This window comes from Sapajus apella, unplaced genomic scaffold (assembly GCF_009761245.1).
Source record: "Sapajus apella isolate SASKATOON/1434 unplaced genomic scaffold, GSC_monkey_1.0 scaffold46, whole genome shotgun sequence".
NCBI lineage: Eukaryota > Metazoa > Chordata > Mammalia > Primates > Cebidae > Sapajus > Sapajus apella.
Window position 1 is genome coordinate 1,689,187 of NW_022436986.1, and position 25,863 is coordinate 1,715,049.

Sequence of the window (25,863 nt, forward strand, 5' to 3'; positions counted from 1 at the left end):
AAAAAAAAAAAAAAAAAAAAAAAAAAAAAAAAAAAAAAAAAAAAAGACAACAGCATGATTCAAAGCCATTATTTAGCTTTGGCATTATTCAATGACCAAAGTGGAAACCCAAATGTCTGTCCACTGATGAAAAAGAAAATGTGATGTATCTATACAATGGAATATTATTTGGCCATAAAAAAAATGACTTACTGCTAAAAGCTACAATATAGAAAAAGTTAGCTAAAGTGAAAGATGCTAGACACAAAAAGACCATATATCATATGACCCTGTTTATCTATAATCTATACAGACACAGTGTAGACTGGGGATGAAGAGGAGGCACCAGGGTGAGGTGGAAATATGAAGTGTTGCTAGTAGGTGCGGGGTTTCATTTTAGGGTGATGAAACGGGTCTAAATTTCATTGTGGTGATGGTTACACAGCTCAATGAATATACTAAAAACCACTGAATGGTACATTTAGAAAACCATTATTATTTCTGAGACAGAGTCTCACTCTGTCATCCAAGCTAGAAGACAGTGGCATGATCCTGACTCACTGCAACCTCTGCCTCCTGGGCTCAAGCAATTCTCCTTTCCTCAGCCTCCCGAGTAGCTGGGATGCCTGCTACCATGCCCAGCTAAGTTTTGTATTTTTAGTAGAGACAGGGTTTTGCCATGTTGGCCAGGCTGGTCTCAAACTCCTGACCACTGGCGATCTGCTCACCTCATCCTCCCAAAGTACTGGGATTACAGATGTGAGTCACTATGCCCAGCGTGAACTGTACATTTTAAATGAGTGGAATTTTATGGTATGTGAATTATATATCAATAAAGCTTTTAAGCTTTACTTTTTTTTGAGATGGAGTCTCGCTCTGTTGCCCAGGCTGAAGTGCAGTGGCACGATCTCAGCTCACCACAACCTCTGCCTCCCAGGTTCAAGTGATTCTCCTGCCTCAGCCTCCCAAGTAGCTGTGACTGCAGGAGCACACCACCACGCCTAGCTATTTTTTTATTTTTAGTAAAGACAGGGTTTCACCATGTTGGCCAGGATGGTCTCAATCTCTTGACCTCATGATCTGCCCACGTTGGCCTCCCAAAGTGCTGGGATTACAGACGTGAGCCATCACACCTGGCCCCAATAAAGCTATTTTAAAAAGACCCCACACTGAGCTGAAATTTTAGGTTAAGAACCTCAAATTTTATGTGCATGGATTTTCAATCTTGTATTAAACAATCTAGAATGTGAATTAGAAACAAAATTTCTAAGCAACCTAAAAATCCAAAACAGCTCTAACAGCTTTCTAAAATGACAGAAATGTTCTACATCCATACCACCCGATACAGCAGCCATTACCTAGTGCGACTAAGACATTTAATTTTTAATTGGCTCTACATGACTTACTGAGGAAGCATTGGCTTAGAGTATGAAAGAGAGATAACTTATCTTTATCAAAGTTATCTCTGACTCTTAAACATTTTTAACTTTTTGTTTCCTCTCCCAACTTTTACCTTAATGATTCTTAAGCTTTTATTTCATAAAGGTAGAAAAGGAAATTTAGCAGAGTGATGTCAGAAAAATACACTTACAAAGTCTGTTCTGACTGGTGGTTGTTAGGATTGAACCGATAAGAAGGAAGTTGTTCAATATCTGCTTTAGTCAGTCCACGAGGCTTTGCCTCTCCCAGTCGCTCTGCCAGGTTTAACAGGGCCTGTGGCGGTAAAAGAAGACATATTTTCATCTTTCTTTATGTTATGTATTCTGATTTTTTTTTTTTTTTAAAGAGATGGAGTCCTGCTAGGTTGCCCAGGCCAGAGTATAGTGGCTGTTCACAGGCATCATCATTGTACACTATGGCCTCAAACTCCTGACCTCAAGCAATACTCTTGCCTCAGCCTCCTGAGTATCTAGAGCTACAAGTGTGCACCACCCAGAACCCTACTAAAACAATTTTTAAAATGTTTATGAAAAAACCTAAATACATACAAAAGTAGAAAAATAACATTAAATTTGATATGTCCATTACCCAGACTCAACAGTCCACGGCTAATCTTTTACTTACTACCATCTATCCTAAATCTCATTATTTTTAAACAAAACTGAAAAATGGTATTATTTCATTACTATCAAGTGCATCTGTAAAACAAAGGTAGTGACTTTGACCCTGTGACCTGGTTAATTCTTTGTCGGTGGAGCTGGCCTAGGTATTATAGGATGTTGGGAAGCATTCCTGACCTCCCTCTTTCGGTGCCAGTAATATCCCCCAGTTTTAACAACCAAAAATGTCTCCACACATTCCCAAATATCCCCTGGGGGACAAACTGTCCCCAGGTTGAGAGTCACTGCTCTAAAAAGATAAGACTTTTGTTTCAATTATTTTCAAAACAAGTAGTTTCTTCAAATAAGGATCCCAAACAAATCCATAACATACTATGGCTTAATATGCCTCAAGTTTCTTTTTCACTCTTAAATTTGAAGAAACCAGGTTAATTAGCTGTAGAAATCCCGTTTGAAATTCCCATCCCTGACCCATGGGGTTAAACAAATTCCTTGTCCTCTTCTCCTGTAAACAGGAAGATGTGACTCTTCTACCATAAGGCCTATCATGTCTGCTGGTTATGTTAGCAGCCAAAGATGGAACACAGTCTAGATACATTAATTCATTAAGGATGGCAAAATGGTAGTATTCTAATTTTATCATTCTTCATTTATTAGATAATTTCTATACTGAGCATCTGCCTCATACTAAATAATATTCAGAATAATTTATGTAGAAATGGTAGGATAAATGAGACCAAAGAATTTTTTTTCTTTTATGAAGTATCCACTATCAAAACTCCTGCACTTTAACATATTTGGTGTGTTTCAGTATACTGTAATTATTATGCTTTTTTTTTTTTTTTTTTTTTTTTGAGACAGATTGTCGCTTCATCCCCCAGGCTGGAGTGCAATGGCATGATCTTGGTTCACGGCAACCTCTGCCTCCCGGGTTCAGGTGATTCTCCTGTTTCAGCCTCCTGAGTGGCTGGGATTACAAGCATGTGCCACTAACCCTGGTTAATTATTTTGTTATTTGTAGTTTTTAGTAGAGACTTGGTTTTGCCATGTTGGCCAGGCTGGGCTCGAACTCTGAGTGATCCACCATGCCCGGCCAATTATTATGCTTATTGATTTTACACCAGTACCTCCTTTCTACTGAGTTTTAATGACTCTAATAACTCATTTGGTTTATCCCAAAATTAGTATGTCTTTTGAGGACTGCTTTTCTCCATTTTTCAGGTTGCCACAGGGTTAACAGAATGATTAACAATAATGATAGATGAGAAAAACAGAATTAACTATTTTATGACAAGAAAATATGTTAAGTTCTTACGGTATAAAGACTACAAGGGAGCATATTTAGTTTTATTGCACTTTGCTTTACTGAATGCCACAGATGCTTCCCCCCCCCGAGAGAGAGCTTTGCTCTTGTTGCCCAGGCCGGAGTGCAATGGCACGATCTTGGCTCACTGCAACCTCTGTCTCCTGGGTTCAAGCGATTCTCCTGCCTCAGCCTCCCAAATAGCTGGGATTACAGGCATGAGCCACCAGGCTCAGCTAATTTTGTATTTTTAGTAGAGACAGGGTTTCTCCATGTTGGTCAGGCTGGTCTTGAACTCCCAATTTCAGGTGATCCACTCGCCTCAACCTCCCAAAGTGCTGGGATTACAGGCATGAACCACCCTGCCCGGCCCAGATGCAACCTTTTAAAAACAAAAACAAAAAATTGAAGATGTGTGGCCACCCTCTGTTGAGCAAATCTATTAATTCAATTTTTCCAACAGCCATGTAGTCATTTCATATCTTGGTGTCATGTTTTGGGGATTCTCAAAGCATTTCAAGCTTTTTCATTATTTAGTATCTGCGATAGTGATCTTTGACATTACTATTGTAGTTGTTTTGTGGTACCACAAACTGCACTTGCATAAGACTGAAAATTTAACTGATAAATGTTGTGTATTCTGACTACTCCACTGACTGGCTACTCACCCGTCTCTCTCCCTCTCCTTGGGTATTCCTTGCCCCTGAGACAAACCAATATTTAAGTTATGCCAATTCATAACTCCACAATGGCTTCTAACTGTTCAAGTGAAAGGAAGAGTAACATGTCTCTCACTTTAAAAACTAGAAATGATTAAGCTTAGTAAAGAAAGCCATGTCAAAGCCAAAACAGACTAAAATGTAGACCTCTTGTGCCAAACCCATAACCAAGTTATAAATGCAAAGGCAAGGTCTGAATAGGAAGTCAAAAGTGCCATTCTCGCTGGGCACAGTGGCTCATGCCTGTAATCCCAACACTTGGACAAGCCTTGGGCAAAATGGCAAAACCTTATCACTGCAAAACAACAACAACAACAACAAAAAAAAAAAAACAAAAACAAAAAGAAATCGCAAAAATTAGCTGAGTGTGGCGGCGTTCGTCTACTGTACCAGCTACTTAGGAGGCTGAGGTGGGAGAATCACTTAAGCCTGGGAGTTCGAGGCTGCAGTTAGCCTAAATCATGCCACTGCACTCCAGCCTGGGTGACAGAGTAAGACCCTGTCTCAAAAAAGAAAAGCCAGGGAGCAAAACCACCATATTGATGATATGGAGGAAGTCTGAGTGATATGGATAGAAGATCCAACCAGCCAAAACATTCTCTTTAGCCAAAGCCTAATACAGAACAAAGCCTAATACCTAACTCTCTTCAAAGAAGCCATCTTTATAAAAACAAAGTACAAGTTGAAGCAGAAAATGCTGATATAGAAGCTGTAGCAAGTTATCCAGAAGATCCAGCTAAGATCATTGATGAAAGTGAATAAAGAATAGATTTTCTTTTTTTTTTTTTTTTGGGACAGAGTTTCGCTCGTTACCCAGGCTGGAGTGCAATGGCGCGATCTCGGCTCACCGCAACCTCCGCCTCCTGGGTTCAGGCAATTCTCCTGCCTCAGCCTCCTGAGTAGCTGGAATTACAGGCACGCGCCACCATGCCCAGCTAATTTTTTGTATTTTTTTTTTTAGTAGAGACGGGGTTTCACCGTGTTGACCAGGATGGTCTCGATCTCTTGACCTCGTGATCCACCTGCCTCGGCCTCCCAAAGTGCTGGGATTACAGGCTTGAGCCACCGCGCCCGGCCAAGAATAGATTTTCAATGTAGATGGAACAGTACTATTTTGGAAGAGGCCTCTAAGATTTTCATAGCTACAAAGAGAAGTCAATACCTGGCTTCAAAGAACAGGCTGAATCTTTTGTTAGGGGCTAATACAGCTGGTGACTGTAGGTTGAAGCCAATGCTCATTTGTCATTCTGAGGGCCCTTAAGAAATTATGCTAAGTCTAAAAACAATATTCATCTCTTTGTACATCTTCATCAGAGCACATGAGCTGTAATATTTGAAAGCAATCTTTTTTTTTTGAACAGTAGTCCTTAAAAGTGGTCTTAAAATATTCAGTAAACCAAGATGCACTATCATCCAGGCTTTACTGTTTTGTTTTTTTTTTAATGGGGAAAGCATGCCTGCTAACACAACATTCACTCTGCAGCCCATGATAAAAGCATTCCCTTTTCTCTACATTCTTGTCAATACTTAACAGAAAGTCCAATAACAGCCATCCTAACAGTTGTGAGGTGGTATTTTACTGTAGCTTTGATTTACATTTCCCTGATGACTATAAAGTTGAGTACCTTTTCATGTACCTGGTTGGCCATTTTGTATCTTCTTTGAGAAATGTCTATTCAGGGCCTTCACCCATTTTTTTTTTTTTAATTGGGTTATTCTTTTTTTTTTTTTTTTTTGCTATTGAGTTGTGTAAGTTCCTTATATATTTTTAAAATATTAACCCTTTATCAGATATATACTTTTCATATTTTGTCCCAACCTGTAGGCTACCCTTCATTTCATTCCTTCTTTCTTTTGTGGTAAAGAAGCTTTTTAGTTCAATGTAGTCCCAATTATTTTAGCTTTTGTTGCCTAAGCTTGTGGTGTGATGGCCAAAAAATCAATGCCAAGCCAATATCAAGGTGCATTTCCCCTGTTTTCTTTCAGCACTTTTATAATTTCAGGTCTGAAATTTAGGTCTTTAATCCACTCTGAGTTAACTTTCATGTGTAATATAAAGGTCCAGTTTCATTCTTTGGCTGGTGGATATCCAGTTTTCCCAACACCATTTCTTAAAGAGTCTATCCTTCCCCCATTGTGTCTTCCTGGTGGCCTTGTCAAAATTGGTTGTCTGTGGTATTCCTTTCTAGTCACAGTTCCTAAAGTTCAGAACACGCATGGTTTTATAATTTATTGCCTGACCTATTACAACAACTAAACAGGCTTACCTGTCACCATTTTCTAACCACTCCCATCAATTACATCACAGTACTGGCAGTTTTGACTCATATTTAAGAGCACTGTGCCATAAAGCAATGAAAACATTTAGTGATTCCTTCCTCCCCCACAATATTCAAAATTATGTCCACTCTGTAGCAAGCAATCAAGGACAACCAAGAGAGTTTTTCAATCAAATGCCTATTCTCTCCCTTTCACTTTAACCAGATAGTATGTTGATTCTCAAGAATGTCCAGCACTTCTCTGCCTAAATCTTACACATGAAAAAGCTTCTACATTATTTATGATCTAGCACAAACATTCTGGCTTCCACAAAATCCTTTCAGCACACCTAATCAAAATTTGCTGTTTTCTCATTTGCATTCTCTCACTGGAATTGTGTGTAATTCTAACAGAGCACCAATCTACCTACATATTATCAAGGGTAAGTGGTAGTACACATTCAAATATTCTTAAAGATGTTAAACGTTTTTATGACATGTTTGTATCTTGAAATGTACTAAGTGTTTACCTAATAAATGTTTAGATCAAGTTTGTCAAACATATGGCCCATATGCGGCCCAGGATGGCTCTGAATATACCCCAACACAAATTCATAAACTTTCATAAAATATTATAAGTTTTTTTTCCAATTTCTAAAAAGCTTATTGGCTGTTAGTGTATCTTATGTGTGACCCAAGACAATAATTCTTTTTCCAATGTGGCCCAGGAAGTCAAAAGATTGGACCCTGAATAATACTTTCATATACACAATACTCCCCAAATGAATTCACAATTCATCTACTAACCTCATAATTTTCTACTTCTCCATCTTCTACATCTAATTCAAAGCTGAAAGTTGGGCCCACTGCAGGTGGCACTGGAAGCATTGATCTGCAGTGAAAACAATCACACAAGCATTGATATATGAGTACATTAATTCAATGAACAGGACAGGAAGGACAGAGGCCAGTGCTATAAGGATGAAGAATGGTCACTTACCCAAACATATGCAAGAACTATACAATAAAAACTGCAGATATACTGCTAGGATAACTTAAAACTGAATAAACAGAAATATGCCATATAAGATTAGCAGACTCAGTATCATTAAGATGTCACCTTTTCCTTAAAATAATCTGTAAATTTCATGCAATACCTACCAAGATTGCAGCAAGTACTTTTTAAGTAAAAACTCACATGCTGGTTTTAAAATTTATAGGGAAATGCAAAAGACCTTAAAACATTTTAAGAACAAAATTGGGAGACATATACATCTGACATTAAGACAGAAAGATAAATAGAGAAAAGGAGGAGGAGGAGGAAGAAGGAAGGAAAAACTACAACAGTGTGGTAATACAGGCATGTGGCCTTCTGGTATAAAGACTGTACTCCCTAGCTTTCCTAGAAATTATAGACATGTGACTAAGTTATGGCCAATGTGATACACAGGCGGGGTTATACGTGCACCTTCTGGGACATAACTTTGAGAGGAGCAGGTAGGCAGAGGAATCTGTTTTTTTTTTTTTTTTTGCTAGGTGGAATGTGGACCTACGACTAGAGCCTGAGAGGCCATCTTAGATCATGGATAGGAAGCAATTAACAATGTTCATAGTCACAGGGCTAACAAATCATCGAGTTGCCTATTTCTAGACTTTATTATATGAGAGAGAAATAAAGAACTACCGACCACGCGAGATGGCTCACACCTGTAATCCCAGCACTTTGGGAGGGCAAGATGGTCAGTTCTCTGAGGTCAGGAGATTGTGACCAGCCTGGCCAGCATGGTGAAACCCCATCTCTACTAGAAGTACAAAAATTAGCTGGGCATGGTGGTACATGCCTGCAAGTACCACCAGCTACTTGGGAGGCGGAGGCAGGAAAATCGCTGGAATCTGGGAAGCGGAGGTTACAGTGAGCTGAGATTGCACCACTGCACTCCAGCCTGGGCAAAAGAGTGAGACTCTGTCCCAAAACAAAGCTACCATGTTTACCACCTATGGGTATTTCTCTTACAGACCAACTTAATCCAAACAGAGTAGTTCTAAGACATAGAAATAATTTTTTTCCTTTTTCCCCCCAAGAAAAACAGGACCAAAAGCTGAATACTCAAGATTGGTGGTAAGTAACAGCAGTTGTAAAAGAGGCAAAAATCTTAACCTTGCTTCTTGATTTGTTAAACCTATTTTTTGGCTCACAGGTTTCTTCCTTCCCCACTTCTCCAATGTTACTATTCTTCTCCTTCTTTCACCTTTAACTGGCTCCACTCACCCCACCCTTTAACATTAAATAAAAACAAATAACTGACACACCCCAGCTAGACCACAAAGACGACATTCATAAAGGAAAGATAATCTCAAGAGTTTCAAAATTTAGAAATCATTAAGATAAGAAAAAACTTACAACACATATGGCAGTAAGCTGGGATGATACGGGGGAGGTGGTATTGGCTGCTGGGATCGATATCTACTACGTCCTGTGAGCCTACGAGGCATAAATGGAGGATAAGGCTGCAGGGAAAAAAATGTTAAAAAAAATTTAGGACTCCACATTTGCAAATAATCTGTCAAATTAAGTATCTAATTAAAAAAAAACACTAAAGTTCTTTATTGTTGAAGGTTTTTAGTATGTTTTAAATTCGAACTTATTTATGCAACAACCATTTTAAACCATACACTTAGGTGTATTTCTAAATATAATTTTCCAACTGAATGCTGTTGAGAATACATATAATTCTAAATACGGTGAGTTATACTGAAATATAACTCAGAACAAATAAGTTGCCAACGCAAGTAATTAACATAACAATGTATGAAAACTTACTACTCCAAAGGACACCTCCTGGTGCAAAGGATCATGTGTTAAGAACTGCAAAGGAGCTGATGGAGGTAATGTTGCGGGGTGGGCTGATGGAGGGTAAGTAAAACCTCCTACCGGAAGATGTTCTCCTAAGAGTTCCACTTCATTTTCTATCCTTTGCAGAGGCTGAGGGGAAAAAATATATATGTATTTCCTGTGTTTAAATAGATGATGCTTTACAATAAGCACAAATTTAAAACCCCCAAATGTCTCTAAGGCTATGCATCTCTTGATGTTCACACGAATCTAAAATTCATGCAAGTAAACATATAGACTACAGTAAAATCTTCCTATGTTTAATTTCAATAAGGTTTAAAACATGTTATTAAACAATTCCATTATTCTCCATTTATTTTACTACTTGAGACTTCTCTTAAAATGAGAAGACAAAAAAAAAAGTAATCAAGTAAGCCAATGATAGGAAAATTAAAATTACTTTTCCAGTCATAGCACCCTGACCTAAAAAATTTTCAGACACAATGTTTCACAGATGAAACAAAACATGAAGTGCATTTATAAATCAGAAACGGGGCTAAATGAGATACGGTACAGAAAGCATAATGCTGTGCAAAAAGATTGTGGGCTTTTGGACATTAGACAGAATCTTGGTACTGTCACCAATAAGCCATGTAACTTTTCGATAAATTACCTAATCTGAACCTAAGTACTATCATCCATAAAACTGGCATGTTCATAGCCTAATTCAAAAGTTTGTGGTGAACACTGAGGTAATGTGGTGCTATGCAAAGCACACAGCAGATACGTATTTTTTTAAAAGAACAGTTCAGCTGGCGGCGGAGGCACACGCCTGTAATCCTAGCACTTTGGGAGACTGAGGTGGGTGGATCACCTGAAGTCAGGAGTTTGAGACCAGCCTGACCAACATGGTGAAACCCTATCTCTCTATTAAAAATACAAAAATTAGCCAGATGTGGTGGCAGGCGCCTGTAATCCTAGCTACTGAGGAGGCTGAGGCAGGAGAATCACTTGAACCCGGGAGGCAGAGGCTGCAATGAGCTGAGATCACACCACTGCACTCCAGCCTGGGCAACAAGAGGGAGACTCCGTCTGAAAACAAAAACCACAAGAAAACAAAAACCAGTTCATTGAGATATAACTGACATACGATAAAGGAATGCAACTAAATAGATTTTTGGTATATTCACAATTATGTAACCATTATCTAATTCCAGAACATTTTTAACACCCCAAAAAGAAACTGTATGCCCATTATCAGTCAATCTCCATTTCCCCAAGCCATCAGCTTACCATTTTTATGTATGCTTATTCTACACATTTCACGTAAATGGAACCAGTTCATTTAAATGGAACAAGCAAGAAGTTGTGTCTATCTTCTTTGCTTAGGATGTTGCTTTCAAAGCTCATCCGTTTCGTGGACTTTATCAATGCTTCACTCCTTTTTATGGGCGAGAATTACATTGCAGGGATACCACTCTTTGCTCATGCATGTATGAGTTGATGGACATTTGGATTGTCTACTTTTTGACTATTAGGATATAATGCTACTACTACATTTGTGTACACATTTCTGTGATGTTTTCAATTGAATTCTCTTGGGCACATGTATTTTTAAATGTTAGTCTGACTTCCTCCCTTAGTTACAGAATAGCAACATGTTATTCAAATATAAGTAAATACTAAGCTTTAGTTTGGAAGCCTATGCATGCTTGAGAGAAATCACAACTGCTTACACTATGACAACACTACTGAAAATGAAGTCATGATATGGCTATGTGAGTGGACCTTTAAAAGAATTCCAAATTTAGATACCAGTGATAGCTAAATTTTGCTTTAACCCTAAATTCCCAGATACTGGAAGCTGAGAACTTCCTGGCACAAATCCAATCCTAATTCCAAGAAAAGATTCTCTTGCAGAAGCAATTCTAACTTTTATGATGAGCCAGACTTGTGTCATAATTGCTTCTATAGTTTTCAGGACAGCAGCCTCTTTGGTACCCAGCATGGTACAGAAATCCTTAGTAAACAATGGAAAGACTCTGCTATAATAAACTGTCCAGTTCTTTCCATAGAGCTGAAATCTTCCACTCTAGCCATTTCCATAGGTTCTCTCTCCTGTTTCTCCTTAATGTCTGATGGTTCCAATGCTAAACCCAGCCTATTCAAAGAACTGGACCTTTTTTTCCTGTGCCCTTCTTTGTACTTACATAGTACTTACCTCTCCCAGTCTCTTAAAATAATATGTCTCTCAACTATATCACGGTCCCAAGACAGAATTAGCTACGTTAATAGACTACCTCATCTGCTTTTCATCACAACAGTGGAAAACCAGGCCTTCAGAAAAAGTAATTGAAATTCAGAAGGGTTAATTTACTTACCTAACTGAATACAAATATTATTCTAGCAAGTATTAACAATTTTATAGTATTTTCATTTTCCAATTTAGAACCACATAAAAAGAAAAAAACAGTACAACTAAAAACTTTTCTTCAGATTTACTTCCTGAAGGGTTCCAGATGCGATAGAAAACAAATGTGACATTAAAATAACTAGAAAAATTTAAGAAACCAGAAATTTAAGGTAAATGTCTTTACTAATTTGTATATGTTTGGATTCCTTTAAGAACCAGAAGAATGCCTAAGTTATTATGTTTATTTTTTTTTTGGAGACAGAGTCTCGCTCTGTCGCACAGGCTGGAGTACAGTGGCATGATCTTGGCTCACTGCAGCCTCTGCCTCCCAGGTTCAAGTGATTCTCCTGCCTCAGCCTCCTAAGTACCTGGGATTACAGGCATGTGCCACCATGCCCAGCTAATTTTTGTATTTTTAGTAGAGAAAAAATACTAAATTGGCCAGGCTGGTCTTGAACTCCGGACCCAAGGTGATCTGCCTGCCTCAGCCTCCCAAAGTGATCTGCCCGCCTCAGCCTCCCAAAGTGTTGGAATTACAGATGTGAGCCATTGCACCTGACCAAGTTATTATGTTTAAATGTGCCATTTAAACATAGTAACTTAGGCATTCTTCTGGTTCTTACATCCACTAAGGTTATCTGCCTGGTCTAAACATTCTGAAAAAATTAAAAATTAATTAAAAATTAAGACTTCTGACATAATAGTAGAGATACCTACCGATCGTGATTGCTGTGTCTGGAAAGGGACAAACTGGCCTGGTGGTGGCAAATGAGGAGGATGATGGGGAGAAAGGTGAGGAGGATGTATAAGAAATGGATCACTAGAAATAAGGGGTGGGAATGCAGCATATGGTACTGGTAAGTGCTGAACTGAACATGCCTGAAGCATCTGTAAAAAAGAAACCATTACAGTAGTGAGATTCAAATCTGTCATTGTCATACCTCTCCCAAAATCATACAAATGTTTTAATAACTTATATTAACAATGAACTACTAGTATATCTACTGGTAAAGTATAAAGTATTGATAATAATTATTCTGTATTTTATGTAATTTTTACAAACTGGTTGAACCACTTAACTTTATTTTAGCCTTTTAAACATCTATGAAACAGGTTACAGGAGTAAGTCCTGCATAGAAAAGGAACCTCTCTCTAGTTGGTTTAAGAAGTAGCAAACACTAGTGATACTTCAAGAAACTCCCCTTTTCAATCCTGCAGAAATATTTTTCTTCCTAGGATTTTTATAAGAACACAACTGTCAATTAATTGCCTTATGATCTCTCAGTATGTTAATTCTTAAATTTGGTACAATGTTTCTATCACTTGAAACACCAAGCTTGGGTAAATTAATCTGTTAAATTAGTATTGGGTGTGTGGGGTGGGGTGGGGTGGGGTGGGTGTGTGTGTTTAATCTGTTAAATTAGTATGGGGGGAGTGTATGTGTTTTAATGTCACATTCAGAGCAAGGTATTAAGAGTTATATTTAAGTTTTGCTAAGTGCTTTCCTTTGAAGACATTGTTGACCTTAAATAAATCATTTAAATACAGTACCCTCATTTCTGAAAGGAGGCTGAGATTAAAGGACAAAACATAAGCTTCAGAGGCAAGAAAAAAAGTGGGTATCAATCTCTGCTCTCCCATCCTAGCTGTTACTATGACACTAAGCAAGTCATTTAACTTTTCAGCTTCAGTGACGAGAAAATGGCGGCTGATGCTATTTTCATCATAGTTTTCCTATAGTAAGGAATAAGAGCAAGCACTCAAATTGCCCATTAAAACTCAGTAAGTGATGAACACTAAGGTCTCTGAGACTTAGACTGACCTTCATTGGCTTTAACTATAAATGGGGTTGATATATGAGAAAACATGGTTTGACCTTCAGCATATTCGAATATGTATAATCAAATGTAAAACTATAATATCAGGTTTTAAAGCTAATTTTATTAAATGGTTGCTGAGATTTTTGTTGCAATAAAATTGGCCTTTTCACTTTAAAGTGAAACTACAAAAGGAGTCTCTTAAATTTCATTTGCTTATATAATGCAGTTAGCTCCTCTAAAGAGGGATTCCAGAGTCAATAAGTTACAAAACCAAATTCGGGCTGGTGTGTGCTTAATAGTAATATCTAATGAGAACAAAGACATAGACTTACTGGAGGAGGCACACTACAGACAGGGAGGTGCTGTCCACTGAAAACCACAGAGCATCCTGGGACCTGCTGTGTACTACAAGCAGGGATGTGCTGGCCTGTGCAGAGTGGAATCCCATGCGGTGCCACTGTTGTTACTGTGTAAGAAACAGGGACTGTTCCTTGATGGAGCTTTAAAGAAAAAACAAACGAACTTTAGCTGTTTAGATAAAAATGTTAACTATTCAAAATCAACATTTGGTCATTTACTGGCTCCTCTCTGGGCTACCTGGATTTTCACAATGTACTCTCCAACAGTTTTAACCAGAATATTCATTGTCTTTTTATGGGAGAGCTGGCTATTTCAAGAGTATGTACTATTCCCACAAAACTGGGGCTAACCTCCTCCCTCAAATGACTTCAAAAGCCCAGGGAAATAATGGATTACTACATTAACCCTTATAAGGCAGAGTACTTTCTTAAAAAGAAAATTTCTGGAAACATGAAAGCTTTTATCTTCCAATATTTGGTCACATTCAAAACAAACTTTCATTACAACTAGCAAAACAATGCAAAGTAGTATTAAAGTCTCCTTTCCCTCCTAGCCAATGTTACTCCCAACCTACCTAAAACTCAGAGGCAAACAATGCTGATAACTCATCCTTCTACTCTTTCAGCACAATTACACATAAATTGTCATGTTTTTGTTTTCTTAAAAGAAATGAGATCATACTACTTTGTAACGTTGTTTTTCCATTTAATACTACATTGCAGATATGTATTCAAGATATGTTTTTTTTTTTTTTTGAGACAGAGTTTCGCTCTTGTTACCCAGGCTGGAGTGCAATGGCGCGATCTCAGCTCACCGCAACCTCCGCCTCCCGGGTTCAGGCAATTCTCCTGCCTCAGCCTCCTGAGTAGCTGGGATTACAGGCACGCGTCACCATGCCCAGCTAATTTTTTGTATTTTTAGTAGAGACGGGGTTTCACCGTGTTGACCAGGATGGTCTCGATCTCTTGACCTTGTGATCCACCTGCCTCGGCCTCCCAAAGTGCTGGGATTACAGGCTTGAGCCACCGCGCCCGGCAGGATATGTTGTTTTTGATACTAGCCAGACATTTCAAGAAACATTCGCTTAACATAGTCCTATCATATGGTGAACCAACACACGTTCATGTTGTTTTCAATTCTTTTGCCAATATAAACACAACTGAAAAAAATATGATATTAGTTTGGCCGGGCACAGTGGCTCACGCCTGTAATTTCAGCACTTTGGAAGGCCGAGGTAGGTAGATCAGCTCATCAGGAGGATGAGACCAGCCTGGCACACATGGTGAAGCCCCATCTCTACTAAAAATAAAAAAATCAGCCGGGTGTGGTGGTGGGTGCCTATAATCCCAGCACATTGTGGAAGGCAGTGGCAGGCTGATCACTTGAGGTCAGTATTTTGAGACAAGCCCAGCCAACATGGTGAAATCCCATCTCTACTAAAATTACAAAAAAACTTTAGACAGACACCGTGGCATGCACTTATAATCCCAGCTACTTGGGAGGCTGAGGCAGGAAAATCGCTTGAACTCAGGAGGTGGAGGTTGCAGTGAGCCAAGATCGCACCACTGTACTCTAGCCTGGGTGACAGAGTGAGTCTCCATCTTAAAAAAAAAAAAAAAAAGAAAAAAAAGAAAGAAAGAAAGGAAAAAAAAATCTCTTCCCTCCTTGAATTCTTTGGCATTTCTGTCAAAAAGTAAATGACTAATATATGTTTATGTCTATTTCTGATAATATCTTTGAGTTTAATTCATCAATAGTTGGTGCCTTTTCTGTCTTAAGAGAAAGTCTTCCCTACTGAAGATCACGAAGCTATTCGTTTTGTTACTTTCTTAAAAATTTATAGTTTTGCCGGGCACGGTGGCTCAAGCCTGTAATCCCAGCACTTTGGGAGGCCGAGGCGGGTGGATCACGAGGTCAAGAGATCGAGACTATCCTGGTCAACATGGTGAAACCCCATCTCTACTAAAAATACAAAACACTAGCTGGGCATGGTGGTGCGTGCCTGTAATCCCAGCTACTCAGGAGGTTGAGGCAGGAGAATTGCCTGAACCCAGGAGGCGGAGGTTGCAGTGAGCCGAGATCGCGCCATTGCACTCCAGCCTGGGTAACAAGAGTGAAACTCCGTCTCAAAAAAAAAAAAAAAAAAAAAAATTATGGTTTTGCCTTTAACACTTAAATCTTTAATCTCTCTGGCATTGACTCCTGAAAATGGTATGAAGTAATGAATCAAATGTCATGTTTTCATTTGGTCACCCAACTGTCCCAGGATCACTTATTAGCAATTCTCTCTTGTTCCAAATCACCTACATTCATTTATCAAGTCATATTGCCATGTATATCTACTCATGCATCACTTAACAACAGGGACACATTCTGAGAAATGTGTCAGGTGATTTCACTGTTGTGCTAACATCATAGAGTATACTTATACAAACCTAGATGGCAGAGCCTCTATACTCCTAGGCTCATATGTTAGCCTATTGACCCTAGGCTACAAACCTGTACAGCACGTTGCTGTTGCTATACTGAACCCTATAGGTAATTATAACACAATAATAGTAAGTGATGGGGTTTCACCATGTTGGCCAGGCTGGTCTCAAACTCCTAGGCCTCAGGTGATCCACCTGCTTCGATCTCCCCAAGTGCTGGGATTATAGGCATGGGCTACCATGCCCAGCCCCAGGTGTAATTTTTAAAGACAGACTTGTTATGCTTTTATAATTTCTGCCATGGCTACTGGTCTGCTAAGGATTTCTACTTCTTGTGTTGTTCTGGTTATTTATATATGTAATCTTTTCATATTCCAATATACAGACTCAACACATAACACTACTATGTAAATGAGACGTTGCCTTTTCTGAAATGCAATCTTTTTTCTTTGGCTCTCCATCACTAACCACACCTCTTCACTTCAGTGCTTACCCCACAAGCCTATTATGTATTTCTCTGTGTTTATATAGTCCTATACATGTAGTCACATACATATTCGTTATGCTTACCAAAATGGGACTTTGTGAACACTCCTCTATTTTGCTTTTCTTGCTCAAGGGGGTGGAGAAAAGATACAATTGTTGTTTTTTTTTTTTTCAGTATTTATATCCATACTTTTATCAGGTTATGGCCACAAATAATGTAATGTTTCCTACATAATCAATTTTTAAAAGTATTTCATAAACATGATAAAAATGTCTAGCATAAGAACAGTATTGGGTAAGATGTTTTATCTTGATTGTCACTATATATTATTATCTAGTGCAGTAGATTAAAAATCAGATCCTATTCTCATTAGCTTTCTCTGGTAATTTTTTCAGTTTATAAACTTGCAAGATTTTCTCTTTATCCTTAAAATCCAGCAACTTTTATAAGGACATGTATAGATATATGTCTTTTTTTGACCTGAGAAACTCCACAGAAAACCATGAAATTGTGGTCTTCATCCTCAGGCTCTGAAGATAGGCAACCCCTCTTCTCAGCTAGTCCTTCAGTTCTGGGCAGGAAAAAAAGGGAAAGGAAGCACTGTAGCCTTATACCTGTCATATCCTTGGAGACCTATGGAAACCTGTAAGCAAAGATGTACCCAATTGTCTTGCTTATTGAATTATTCCAGAAGAAACAGAAGGAAAGGGAAACAGGGATATGTACTCAAACTACCAGCTGTCTGCTATTCCTATTAATCTTAAATCAATAATTTCAAATCAGCCATACATGAATTCATTCTAAGCTCTCATAACCTTGATCCTTTTTTTTTTGAGACGAAGCCTCACTTTGTCACCCAGGGCAGTTGTGTGATCTTGGCCCATTGCAACCTCCACCTCCTGAGTTCAAGTGATTCTTCTGCCTTAGCTAGGACCATAAACATCTGCCACCACGTCCAGCTAATTTTACTATTTTTAGCAGATACAGGTTTTCACTGTGTTAGGCTGCTCTCAAACTCCTAAGCTCAAGTGATGCGCCCACCTTGGCCTCCGAAAAGTGCTGGGATTACAGGCATGAGCCACGGTACCAGGCTCCCTAATTTTTTAAGTTCAACTTTCTTCTATGGAACCTGTGTAGCATTTAAATCTCAATTATTAAAAGGAATGAGGAACTTAATTTTAAGTTCATTTTAGGTAAAATTAAAAGAAATTTGCAAAAAAAGCCAAAAAAATCTCAAACTGCCACAAAGTTTCAGCTTCTGTATTTCCAAGACATTCTATTACTGTACCTGATCATGTATGTCAACCATGACTGCATTCTGCTGGGGTGGATGAGCAGCAGGATGTAACAGACGGGGAGATACATTCGGAGGGTGGAAGGCTCGAGGCTCCTCTATTGCTTGCTGCTGTGCATAAGGGAGATGGTGATAGTTTTCATCTTGACTAATGGAATTATGTCGAGACAGACGATCCCTTCTTCCTCTCTGGCGCCTGACAGGAGGACTGTAAAAATGTCAAAAAGAAAGTCATTATGTTTATTGTTGTGATCCATCAGGATTCTGTATTGTCTTTCTTTGATATCAACAGTATATGCTAAAGTAAGCTTCAGTATTAAAGAAGCAGGAGATTTAGAGGAGCACGGGGAAGATTAGGGAAAAAGTGACTGATCTCAGCAAAGAAGGTTGCTGAAATGACACTTGGAACTCTTCCTAGAAACCCCATCTCTACTAAAAATACAAAAAATCAGCCAGGCATGGTGGTAGGCACCGGTGATCCCAGCTACTAGGGAGGCTGAGGCAGGAGAATCACTTGAACACAGGAGGTGGAGTTTGCAGTGAGCCAAGATCATGCCACTGCACTCCAGCCTGGGCCACAGAGCAAGATTCCATCTTAAAAAAAAAAAAAAAATCTGAATTCTTGTCTAACCTTTAAAGAACTGGTAATTCACAGGCTGGGCGTGGTGGCTCACGCCTGTAGTTTCAGTACTTTGGGAGGCCGAGGTGGGCAGATCACTTGAGTTTGGGAGTTTGAAACTAGCCTGACTAGCATGGAGAAACCTCATCTCTTCTAAAAATACAAAAAATTAGCCGGGTGTGATGGCACATGCCTGTAAGCTTCAGTATTAAAGAACTGCTAAAATTCACCGCCAGCTCTTACAAATTTAAATACAAGGTATATGTTTTATAAAATAATGAAAGAAAACAATATTGGTATTCATCTCTGAAAGTATTTAGAAATCAACAGCTACGGAAAATTTTTTCTTGTATGATATGAAATTGCCTTTTTTATAAGTAAAAAATAGTCTAAGATCAATAATTTGGTATGATTTAACCTACTATTTTTTCCCTTCTTAAACATTGTAATAAAATGAACTTTAATCTGTATATATCTTGTCAGTATTCCTCATTCACATAATGGGCACTTTTTTGTCTTTTTAACTAACACATACAGAAGACATAGTTCCTATGTGGCCAAATGATACTTTTTCAAAATAAGAGAAAAACGTGAAATAACCAAAGAACATATAATGTGCTGACAACTGCAAATAGAAACCGGGTAAACACACAATAAATATGATTGAGAATGAACAGGACTGAGAGACAGTATCAACATAAATCTTCCAAGAACATATAAAATTTTAACTTTTAATTTTTATGGGTACACACTGGGTGTATATATTTATATAGAATTTTAAATTAGAATTTGCTTGTTGGGCCAGGTGTAATGGGTTCATGCCTGTAATCCTAGCACTTTGAAAAGCCGAGGCAGGTGGACCCCTTGAGCCCAGGAGTTCAAGACCAGACTGGGAAACACGGTAAAACCCTGTTTCTACCCAAAATTACAAAAAATCAGTCAGGCGTGCTGATGTGCACCTGTAGTCCCAGCTACCTGGGAGGCTGAAATGGGAGGATCACCTAAAGCCTGGAAGGCCGAGGCTGGAGTGAACCGAGACCATGCCACTGCACTCCAGCCTGGGCAACAGAGTGAGATCCTGTCTTTAAAATAAAAACAAAAAGAGAGAATTTGCTTATTGAAGCAAGCCACATTTACTCTCCATGTACTAGTCATCTACATAGTTTTAATAAACATATTATTATGACTAAACTTTCATTTTGCCCTTCTCTAAACTTTCACAATTCACCTCCACTGCTTTTTACAGTGGCTCCCCAGAAAACCATCTTGAAAAAGTAGCCAGCCCCATTAAAATTGCACTCTACATTGGGCAAAGGAGGTCAAACATCTCCCTTCTAGGAAGAGTTCCAAGTGTCATTTCAGCAAACTTCTTTGCTGAGATCAGTCACTTTTTCCCTAATCTTCCCTGTGTTCCTCTAAATCTGCTGCTTCTTATTCCAAATTCTCCAATCTTAAAAGAACAAGGGGCATTCCTTTATGAGATCAACTTGCAAAGATACTTTTGCTACCATCCCTCCAACTTCTTGCTCCATTAATTGTTTCTTCTAAGTTTATTTTTAGTATAATGCTTTTTGTATTTTGCTTCAAAATCTAGTTACTGTATTTTATTGATGCCCTCCACCTTAGGACTAAAAACTTTTTAAGATGGTGTTTCACTTTTGTCACTCAGGTGGGAGTACACTGGAGCAATCTCTGGGGCTCACTGCAACTTCCGCCTAACAGGTTCAAGTCCCTCCCGACTAGCAGGGTTTAAAGATATCTGCGCCACCACCCCCAGCTATTTATTTTCTTATTTTTTTTATATTTTTAGTAGAGACGGGGTTTCACCAGGTTGGCCATGCTGGTCTCAAACTTCTGATTTCAGATAATCCACCCACCTTGGCCTCCCAAAGTACTGGGATTACAGAGGTGAGCCACCATGCGCCTGGCCATAAAGACATTTTGAGGTAACTATTTAATATAGTGTTTCTGCATACCCCTCAACCAGCTTCCCTTTGAGTTAATATCTTCCATAACCATAGAAAAATTACCAAAATTAAATAAATCCTGATACCATACTATTAACTAAACTATAGAATGCATGGTGATTTTTCCACTATTGACCCCTCACTGTTTGAATCCAAATGCAGGAACCCATATCGCATTGTCTTGTCTTCTTAATATTCGCCAATTTTTGACAGTTTGAGTCTTTCCTTGTCTTTCATGTCCTTGACACCTCTGAATATAGTAGAAATTCATTCTGCAGAATGCCCCTCCATCCTAGGTTTATTTTCTCATTATGTTATGTGCCTAAGGTTATGTGTTATTGGAAAAGATATGGCAGAGGTGATATATCATTTGAAGGGGGCATCATATGAAGGGGGCACACGACATCAATATGCATCAATGGTCATATCAAAAATAATCACCTGGACCCTCCACACAAAGCCAATTCTTCCTTTGGTAATTATCAAATATTTGGGTGAAGAGACCTAGAGAACAGGCAAATATCCTTCTGCTTAAAGTTTTACCAATAATTTTAGCATGCATGGATGGAACCTGCAGCAAACACTACTAGATTGTTCTATTGGTGACTTTCTATTTCTCTTAGTTCTACATTAATTAGAAATCTTCTATAAGAAAGAGCTGTTTGTCATTCAGTTACTTATAACCAACATAGACTCAGATATTTATTTTATTCTTTGGGTTTTATATTTCTTTTGTCCATCGTTTTATTTTGTTGTTCAGATTATTCCAGTGGCAACACTTTCAGTTTGGCCCCTGTGCTCTTTCATATGTCCCCATTCTTCTGAGCACTTCCTTAGTATCTGCACCACAATCTCTCCAGACTCATCTTGTAGTTTCTCTACCCAAACCCTGGAATTAACCAATGCTACAAAGAGCTCTGGTTCCTTTCACTATAGAGTGGTATCTGGAAGCCAAGATCAGGTGCTAGTTGTGCTCTCTGCTACTAGGGATTTATGACTTCTGGGCTAAGACAGCAGATTAAAGAAACATTACAGTGCTAGTTCATGTATGTGCACATAGCAACATTTCTTTACCTATAAAAACATTTTAAAGGACTATTTTATGCATTGCTAAAAAGAAAAGTGGCCAAGAAGACATGATATACCAATTTTAAGTCTTCATTAGATGTTAAAATTTGAAAAAATGTGCACCTTAAAATCAAAATAGTATATGCTCAGATCACTCATCTCCCTTAATACCCCACCTGTCCACAAACCAGAGCCTCTTTTAATACTATTTATTCTCAATTGTTGCCATTTGATCTCATTTCCCTACTAAAAATAATTTTAGTAGCTCTCAGACTAATCACAAAATTAGATCCAGTCCTCATGCTGACAGATTTCACAATTTTAATTCTGATCTTTCCTGTATTCTCTCTCATTAAATCTGTTTTGTGTCCCTTTGTGTGGCAGAACATTTAAGACGCAGAATTACTGAAAAATCTTTAAATACAAAACAGTGAAGATTGACAAATGTCACTTGTGACAGATACAAACTTTGTAATTTTGTTTTAGGTATAGAAACTTGTAAATAGCACAAAGCTATTCCCTCCTGGAGTCACTTTTCTGCCTTTTGTTAGCAGTTTTCTACTTATGTTATTTAAATTAGAATTTATGCATTCTCTTCTTCTAGTGATTAGTCTTATTCATGGTGGACTGGTTCCAGGAGTGCACCACTTGGATTATCAAAATTCATGGATGCTGAAGTCCCAAAGTTGGCACTACCCAATGATACAAAAGGATGGTCCTCCGTATCCACAGGTTACGCATCTCAAGAGTATTTTTAATCTGCAGCTGATTGAATCCACAGATACAGGGGAAGGATCTGTCTGTTATTTACCAACTTTCAGAGTCTCTGAATATTTGAACATGCTTTTATATTTTGACATTACACTTTAATTGTAAATCAGCCGACAGACTTCAAAGTTAAAAATCCTCTCATAACTTTGAAGATTTAGTCCACTGTCCTCTTATATCTGATGCTGTTAATAAGAAGTTTGTGGTCAATTTACTTCTCATTTCTTTATGGATAGTATTTTCTCTCTTGGGATGCTGGCAAATTTTTATTTATCCTTGGTGTATGGCTCTAAAATGTCAGCAAGATCCTGTTCAAAACTCAGTCTTTCTTCAATTCTGGAAAATGATTTTACTTTTTTCTTTTTTTAGTCGGAGTTTTGCTTTGTCACCCAGGCTGGAGTATAAGGGTGTGATCTTGGCTCACTGCAACCTCCGCCTCCTGGGTTCAAGAGATTCTCCTGCCTCAGCTCCCAAGTAGCTGGGATTACATGCCTACACCACCATGTGGGCCCAACTAATTTTTGTATTTTTAGTTGGGCCACGTTGGCCAGGCTGGTCTTGAACTCCTGACCTCAGGTGATCCTCCCACCTCAGCCTCCCAAAGTACTGGGATTACAGGTGGGTAAGCCACCAAGCCCAGCCTACATTTTTTTTTTTTTTTTCTTGTATTGACTTCTTCTGAAAATATTAGTAGACTTTCAGAACTTATGACACTGTGTGCATACTTAAATTTACTTTTCTACATTTTTCATTTGCTCTGTTACACTATAACTCACTTTGTCTATTTAGTTTTACCAGCTAACATTTCTTGTTGATTTTCATGAGAACAATATCCCTCATTCCTTTCCCTCTTACATCTCTCATATTACACATACTCTAAAATTCGATTTTGCTTGTTCTACTGTTTCTTGAAGTTTGTTGTTAATTGAGTTTAATGGCCTTGTTTATTCAAGCTCTTCATTTTAACTGCATTTATTAATAGTATCTCTCTTTTACTTCATTTGTTTTCTTCAAATACCTAGTTTTGTGCTCACCATTGTAACTGAAATCCTGCTAAATAATAGTGTTAAAAACCGCACCTGCCTGGCACATCCTGTTTCTGGGAAGAAAATCTGGCAGCTATGCTTATAGCTAACCTATATTAAGTAGTAAACAAGAACAGAATGCAGAATAAAACACACTGCTGGGGGGAAAAAAAAAAAAAAACTAGTAGAGCCAGTTTTCTGAGTGGTAAATACTCTCTACTGCTCCTTTGTGTTGCCCTGAGCAAAGACCATGATGCTTCTCAAAGAACTCAAAGATAGTTACTATTATCATCACCTGTAAATAGACATTCTGACACTCCCTTCCTGGTCTAAGTCATTTCCTATGACGTAGCAGTTCGACTCCTAGGCTTACATCCTAGTGAAACTTTTGCACATGTACACAGAGAGATGTGCACACAAAGGTTCCTAACAGTACTGTTTATAATAGAGCTGGGTGTGGTGGCTCACGCCTGTAATCCCAGCACTTTCGGAGGCCAGGCAAGTGGATCACCTGAGATCAGGAGTTTGAGATGAGTCTGGCTAACATGGTGAAATCCCGTCTTTACTACAAAAATTAGCCTGGTGTGGTGGCAGGTGCCTATAGTCCCAGCTACTTAGGAGGCTGAGGCAGGAGAATCACTTGAACTTGGGAGGTGAAGGTTGCAGTGAGCCGAGATCATGTCACTGCACCCCCAGCCTGGGTAACAGGAGTCAAAGTCTGTCAAAAAAAAAAAAAAAAAAGAAGAAGAAACTGGGCAGAGTTAACAGCCAACAATTGTAGCAGATAAATGGAACATTATATCACAGTAACAGAACTATTGCTACTGCTACCAATATTAAAAACAAAATGCTGCCTTTCTTCAGCTGCCACTAAGTTGCTTAGCCCTTCCGAGAAAGCTAAGGCCGAACTGGGGTGAGGCCCTCTCTTCATCCGTCTAACTAGCATCACATACAGCAGCGCCAGCCCCACATTCGCCAATGTCATGGCCTCTCTCTTGGAGCTCACCAGCACTGCATCTACTTGGCCCTCATTCTGTACCATGATAAGGAGGACAAGATCAATGCCCTCATTAAAGCAGCTGGTGTCAATTTTGAATCTTTTTGGCCTGGCTTGTGTGCAAAGGCCCTGGCCAACATCAACACTGGGAGCCTCATCTGCACTGTAGGGGCTGGTGGTGCTGCTCCAGCAGGAGGTCCTGCCCCCTCCACTGCTGCTGCTCCAACTGAGGAGAACAAAGTGGAAGCAAAGAAAGAAGAATCCAAGGAGTATGATAACATGGGCTTTGGTGTTTTTGATTAAGCCTCTTTTATAATGCATTCAATAAAAAGCTGAACTTAAAATTTTTTAAATAAAAATAAAAACAGAATGCTTAATAAACAGAGGCCAGGCGCAGTGGCTCATGTCTGTAATTCCAGCACTTTGGTAGGCCAAGGCAGGCAGATCACCTAAGGTCAGGAGTTTGAGACCAACATGGAGAAACCCTGTCTCTACTAAAAATACAAAATTAGCTGGGCATGGTGGCACATGCCTATCCCAGCTACTTGGGAGGCTGAGGCAGGAGAATCGCTTGAACCCAGGAGGCGGAGGTTGCAGTGAGCCGAGATCATGCCATTGCATTCCAGCCTGGGCAACGAGCGAAACTCCATCTCAAAAACAAAAAATAAATATATAAATAAAAACAAACAGTAAAACAAAAATACTTTTAAATGAAAACAGGCAAAATCCAAAATCATATTAACAGTATATTCATAGGTATTAAAAACCATGACTCAACAGGGAATAATGTCAAATTCCAGAACAAGAAAAATGAAGGGGAAGAGTAATGCCTGCGGCCTCTGAGGGATCAATAACACTATTTTGACCTAGATGCTGGGTACATGTATTTGTTAGTCTTTTGTTGGTTTTTTTTTTTTTTGAGAGGGAGTCTCGCTCTGTCCCCCAGGCTGGAGCGCAGTGGGCATGATCTCTGCTCACTGCAACCCCGCCTCTTAGGTTCCAGCGATTCTCCTGCCTCAGCCTCAAGAGTAGCTGGGATTACAGGCACCCGCCACCACGCCCAGGTAATTTTTGTATTTTTAGTAGAGACAGGGTTTCACCATTTTGGCCAAGCTGGTCTTGCTCTTGACCTCAGGTGACCTGCCTGCCTTGGCCTCCCAAAGTACTGGAATTACAGGTGTGAGCCATGGTGGCCAGCTTTGTCAGCCTCTTTTTTTTTTTTTTTAAGACGGAGTTTCGCTCGTTACCCAAGCTGGAGTGCAATGGCGCGATCTCGGCTCACCGCAACCTCTGCCTCCTGGGTTCAGGCAATTCTCCTGCCTCAGCCTCCTTAGTAGCTGGGATTACAGGCACGCGCCACCATGCCCAGCTAATTTTTTGTAGTTTTAGTAGAGACGGGGTTTCACCATGTTGACCAGGATGGTCTTGATCCCTTTTTTTGTTTGTTTGTTTGTAGAAAGTGAT

At 39.0% G+C, this 25,863-nt stretch overlaps 1 protein-coding gene and 1 pseudogene across 14 annotated transcripts in view; one reads left to right on the forward strand and one right to left on the reverse strand.

Moving 5' to 3' along the window:
* The window catches only part of RNF38 (ring finger protein 38), a 133,857-nt gene that overhangs the window by 7,452 nt on the left and 100,542 nt on the right, over positions 1-25,863 (reverse strand). For all 14 annotated transcript variants that reach the window (XM_032240063.1, XM_032240062.1, XM_032240065.1 and 11 more), the window contains 7 exons: positions 17,950-18,163; positions 13,718-13,885; positions 12,283-12,453; positions 9,141-9,302; positions 8,721-8,827; positions 7,127-7,211; positions 1,571-1,692 (listed from right to left, as the gene is read on the reverse strand). In XM_032240063.1, coding sequence (XP_032095954.1) covers positions 1,571-1,692; positions 7,127-7,211; positions 8,721-8,827; positions 9,141-9,302; positions 12,283-12,453; positions 13,718-13,885; positions 17,950-18,163 — 1,029 coding nt within the window. The remainder of the gene's footprint in view (positions 1-1,570; positions 1,693-7,126; positions 7,212-8,720; positions 8,828-9,140; positions 9,303-12,282; positions 12,454-13,717; positions 13,886-17,949; positions 18,164-25,863) is intronic.
* Positions 18,764-24,836, forward strand: LOC116524896 (annotated as a pseudogene).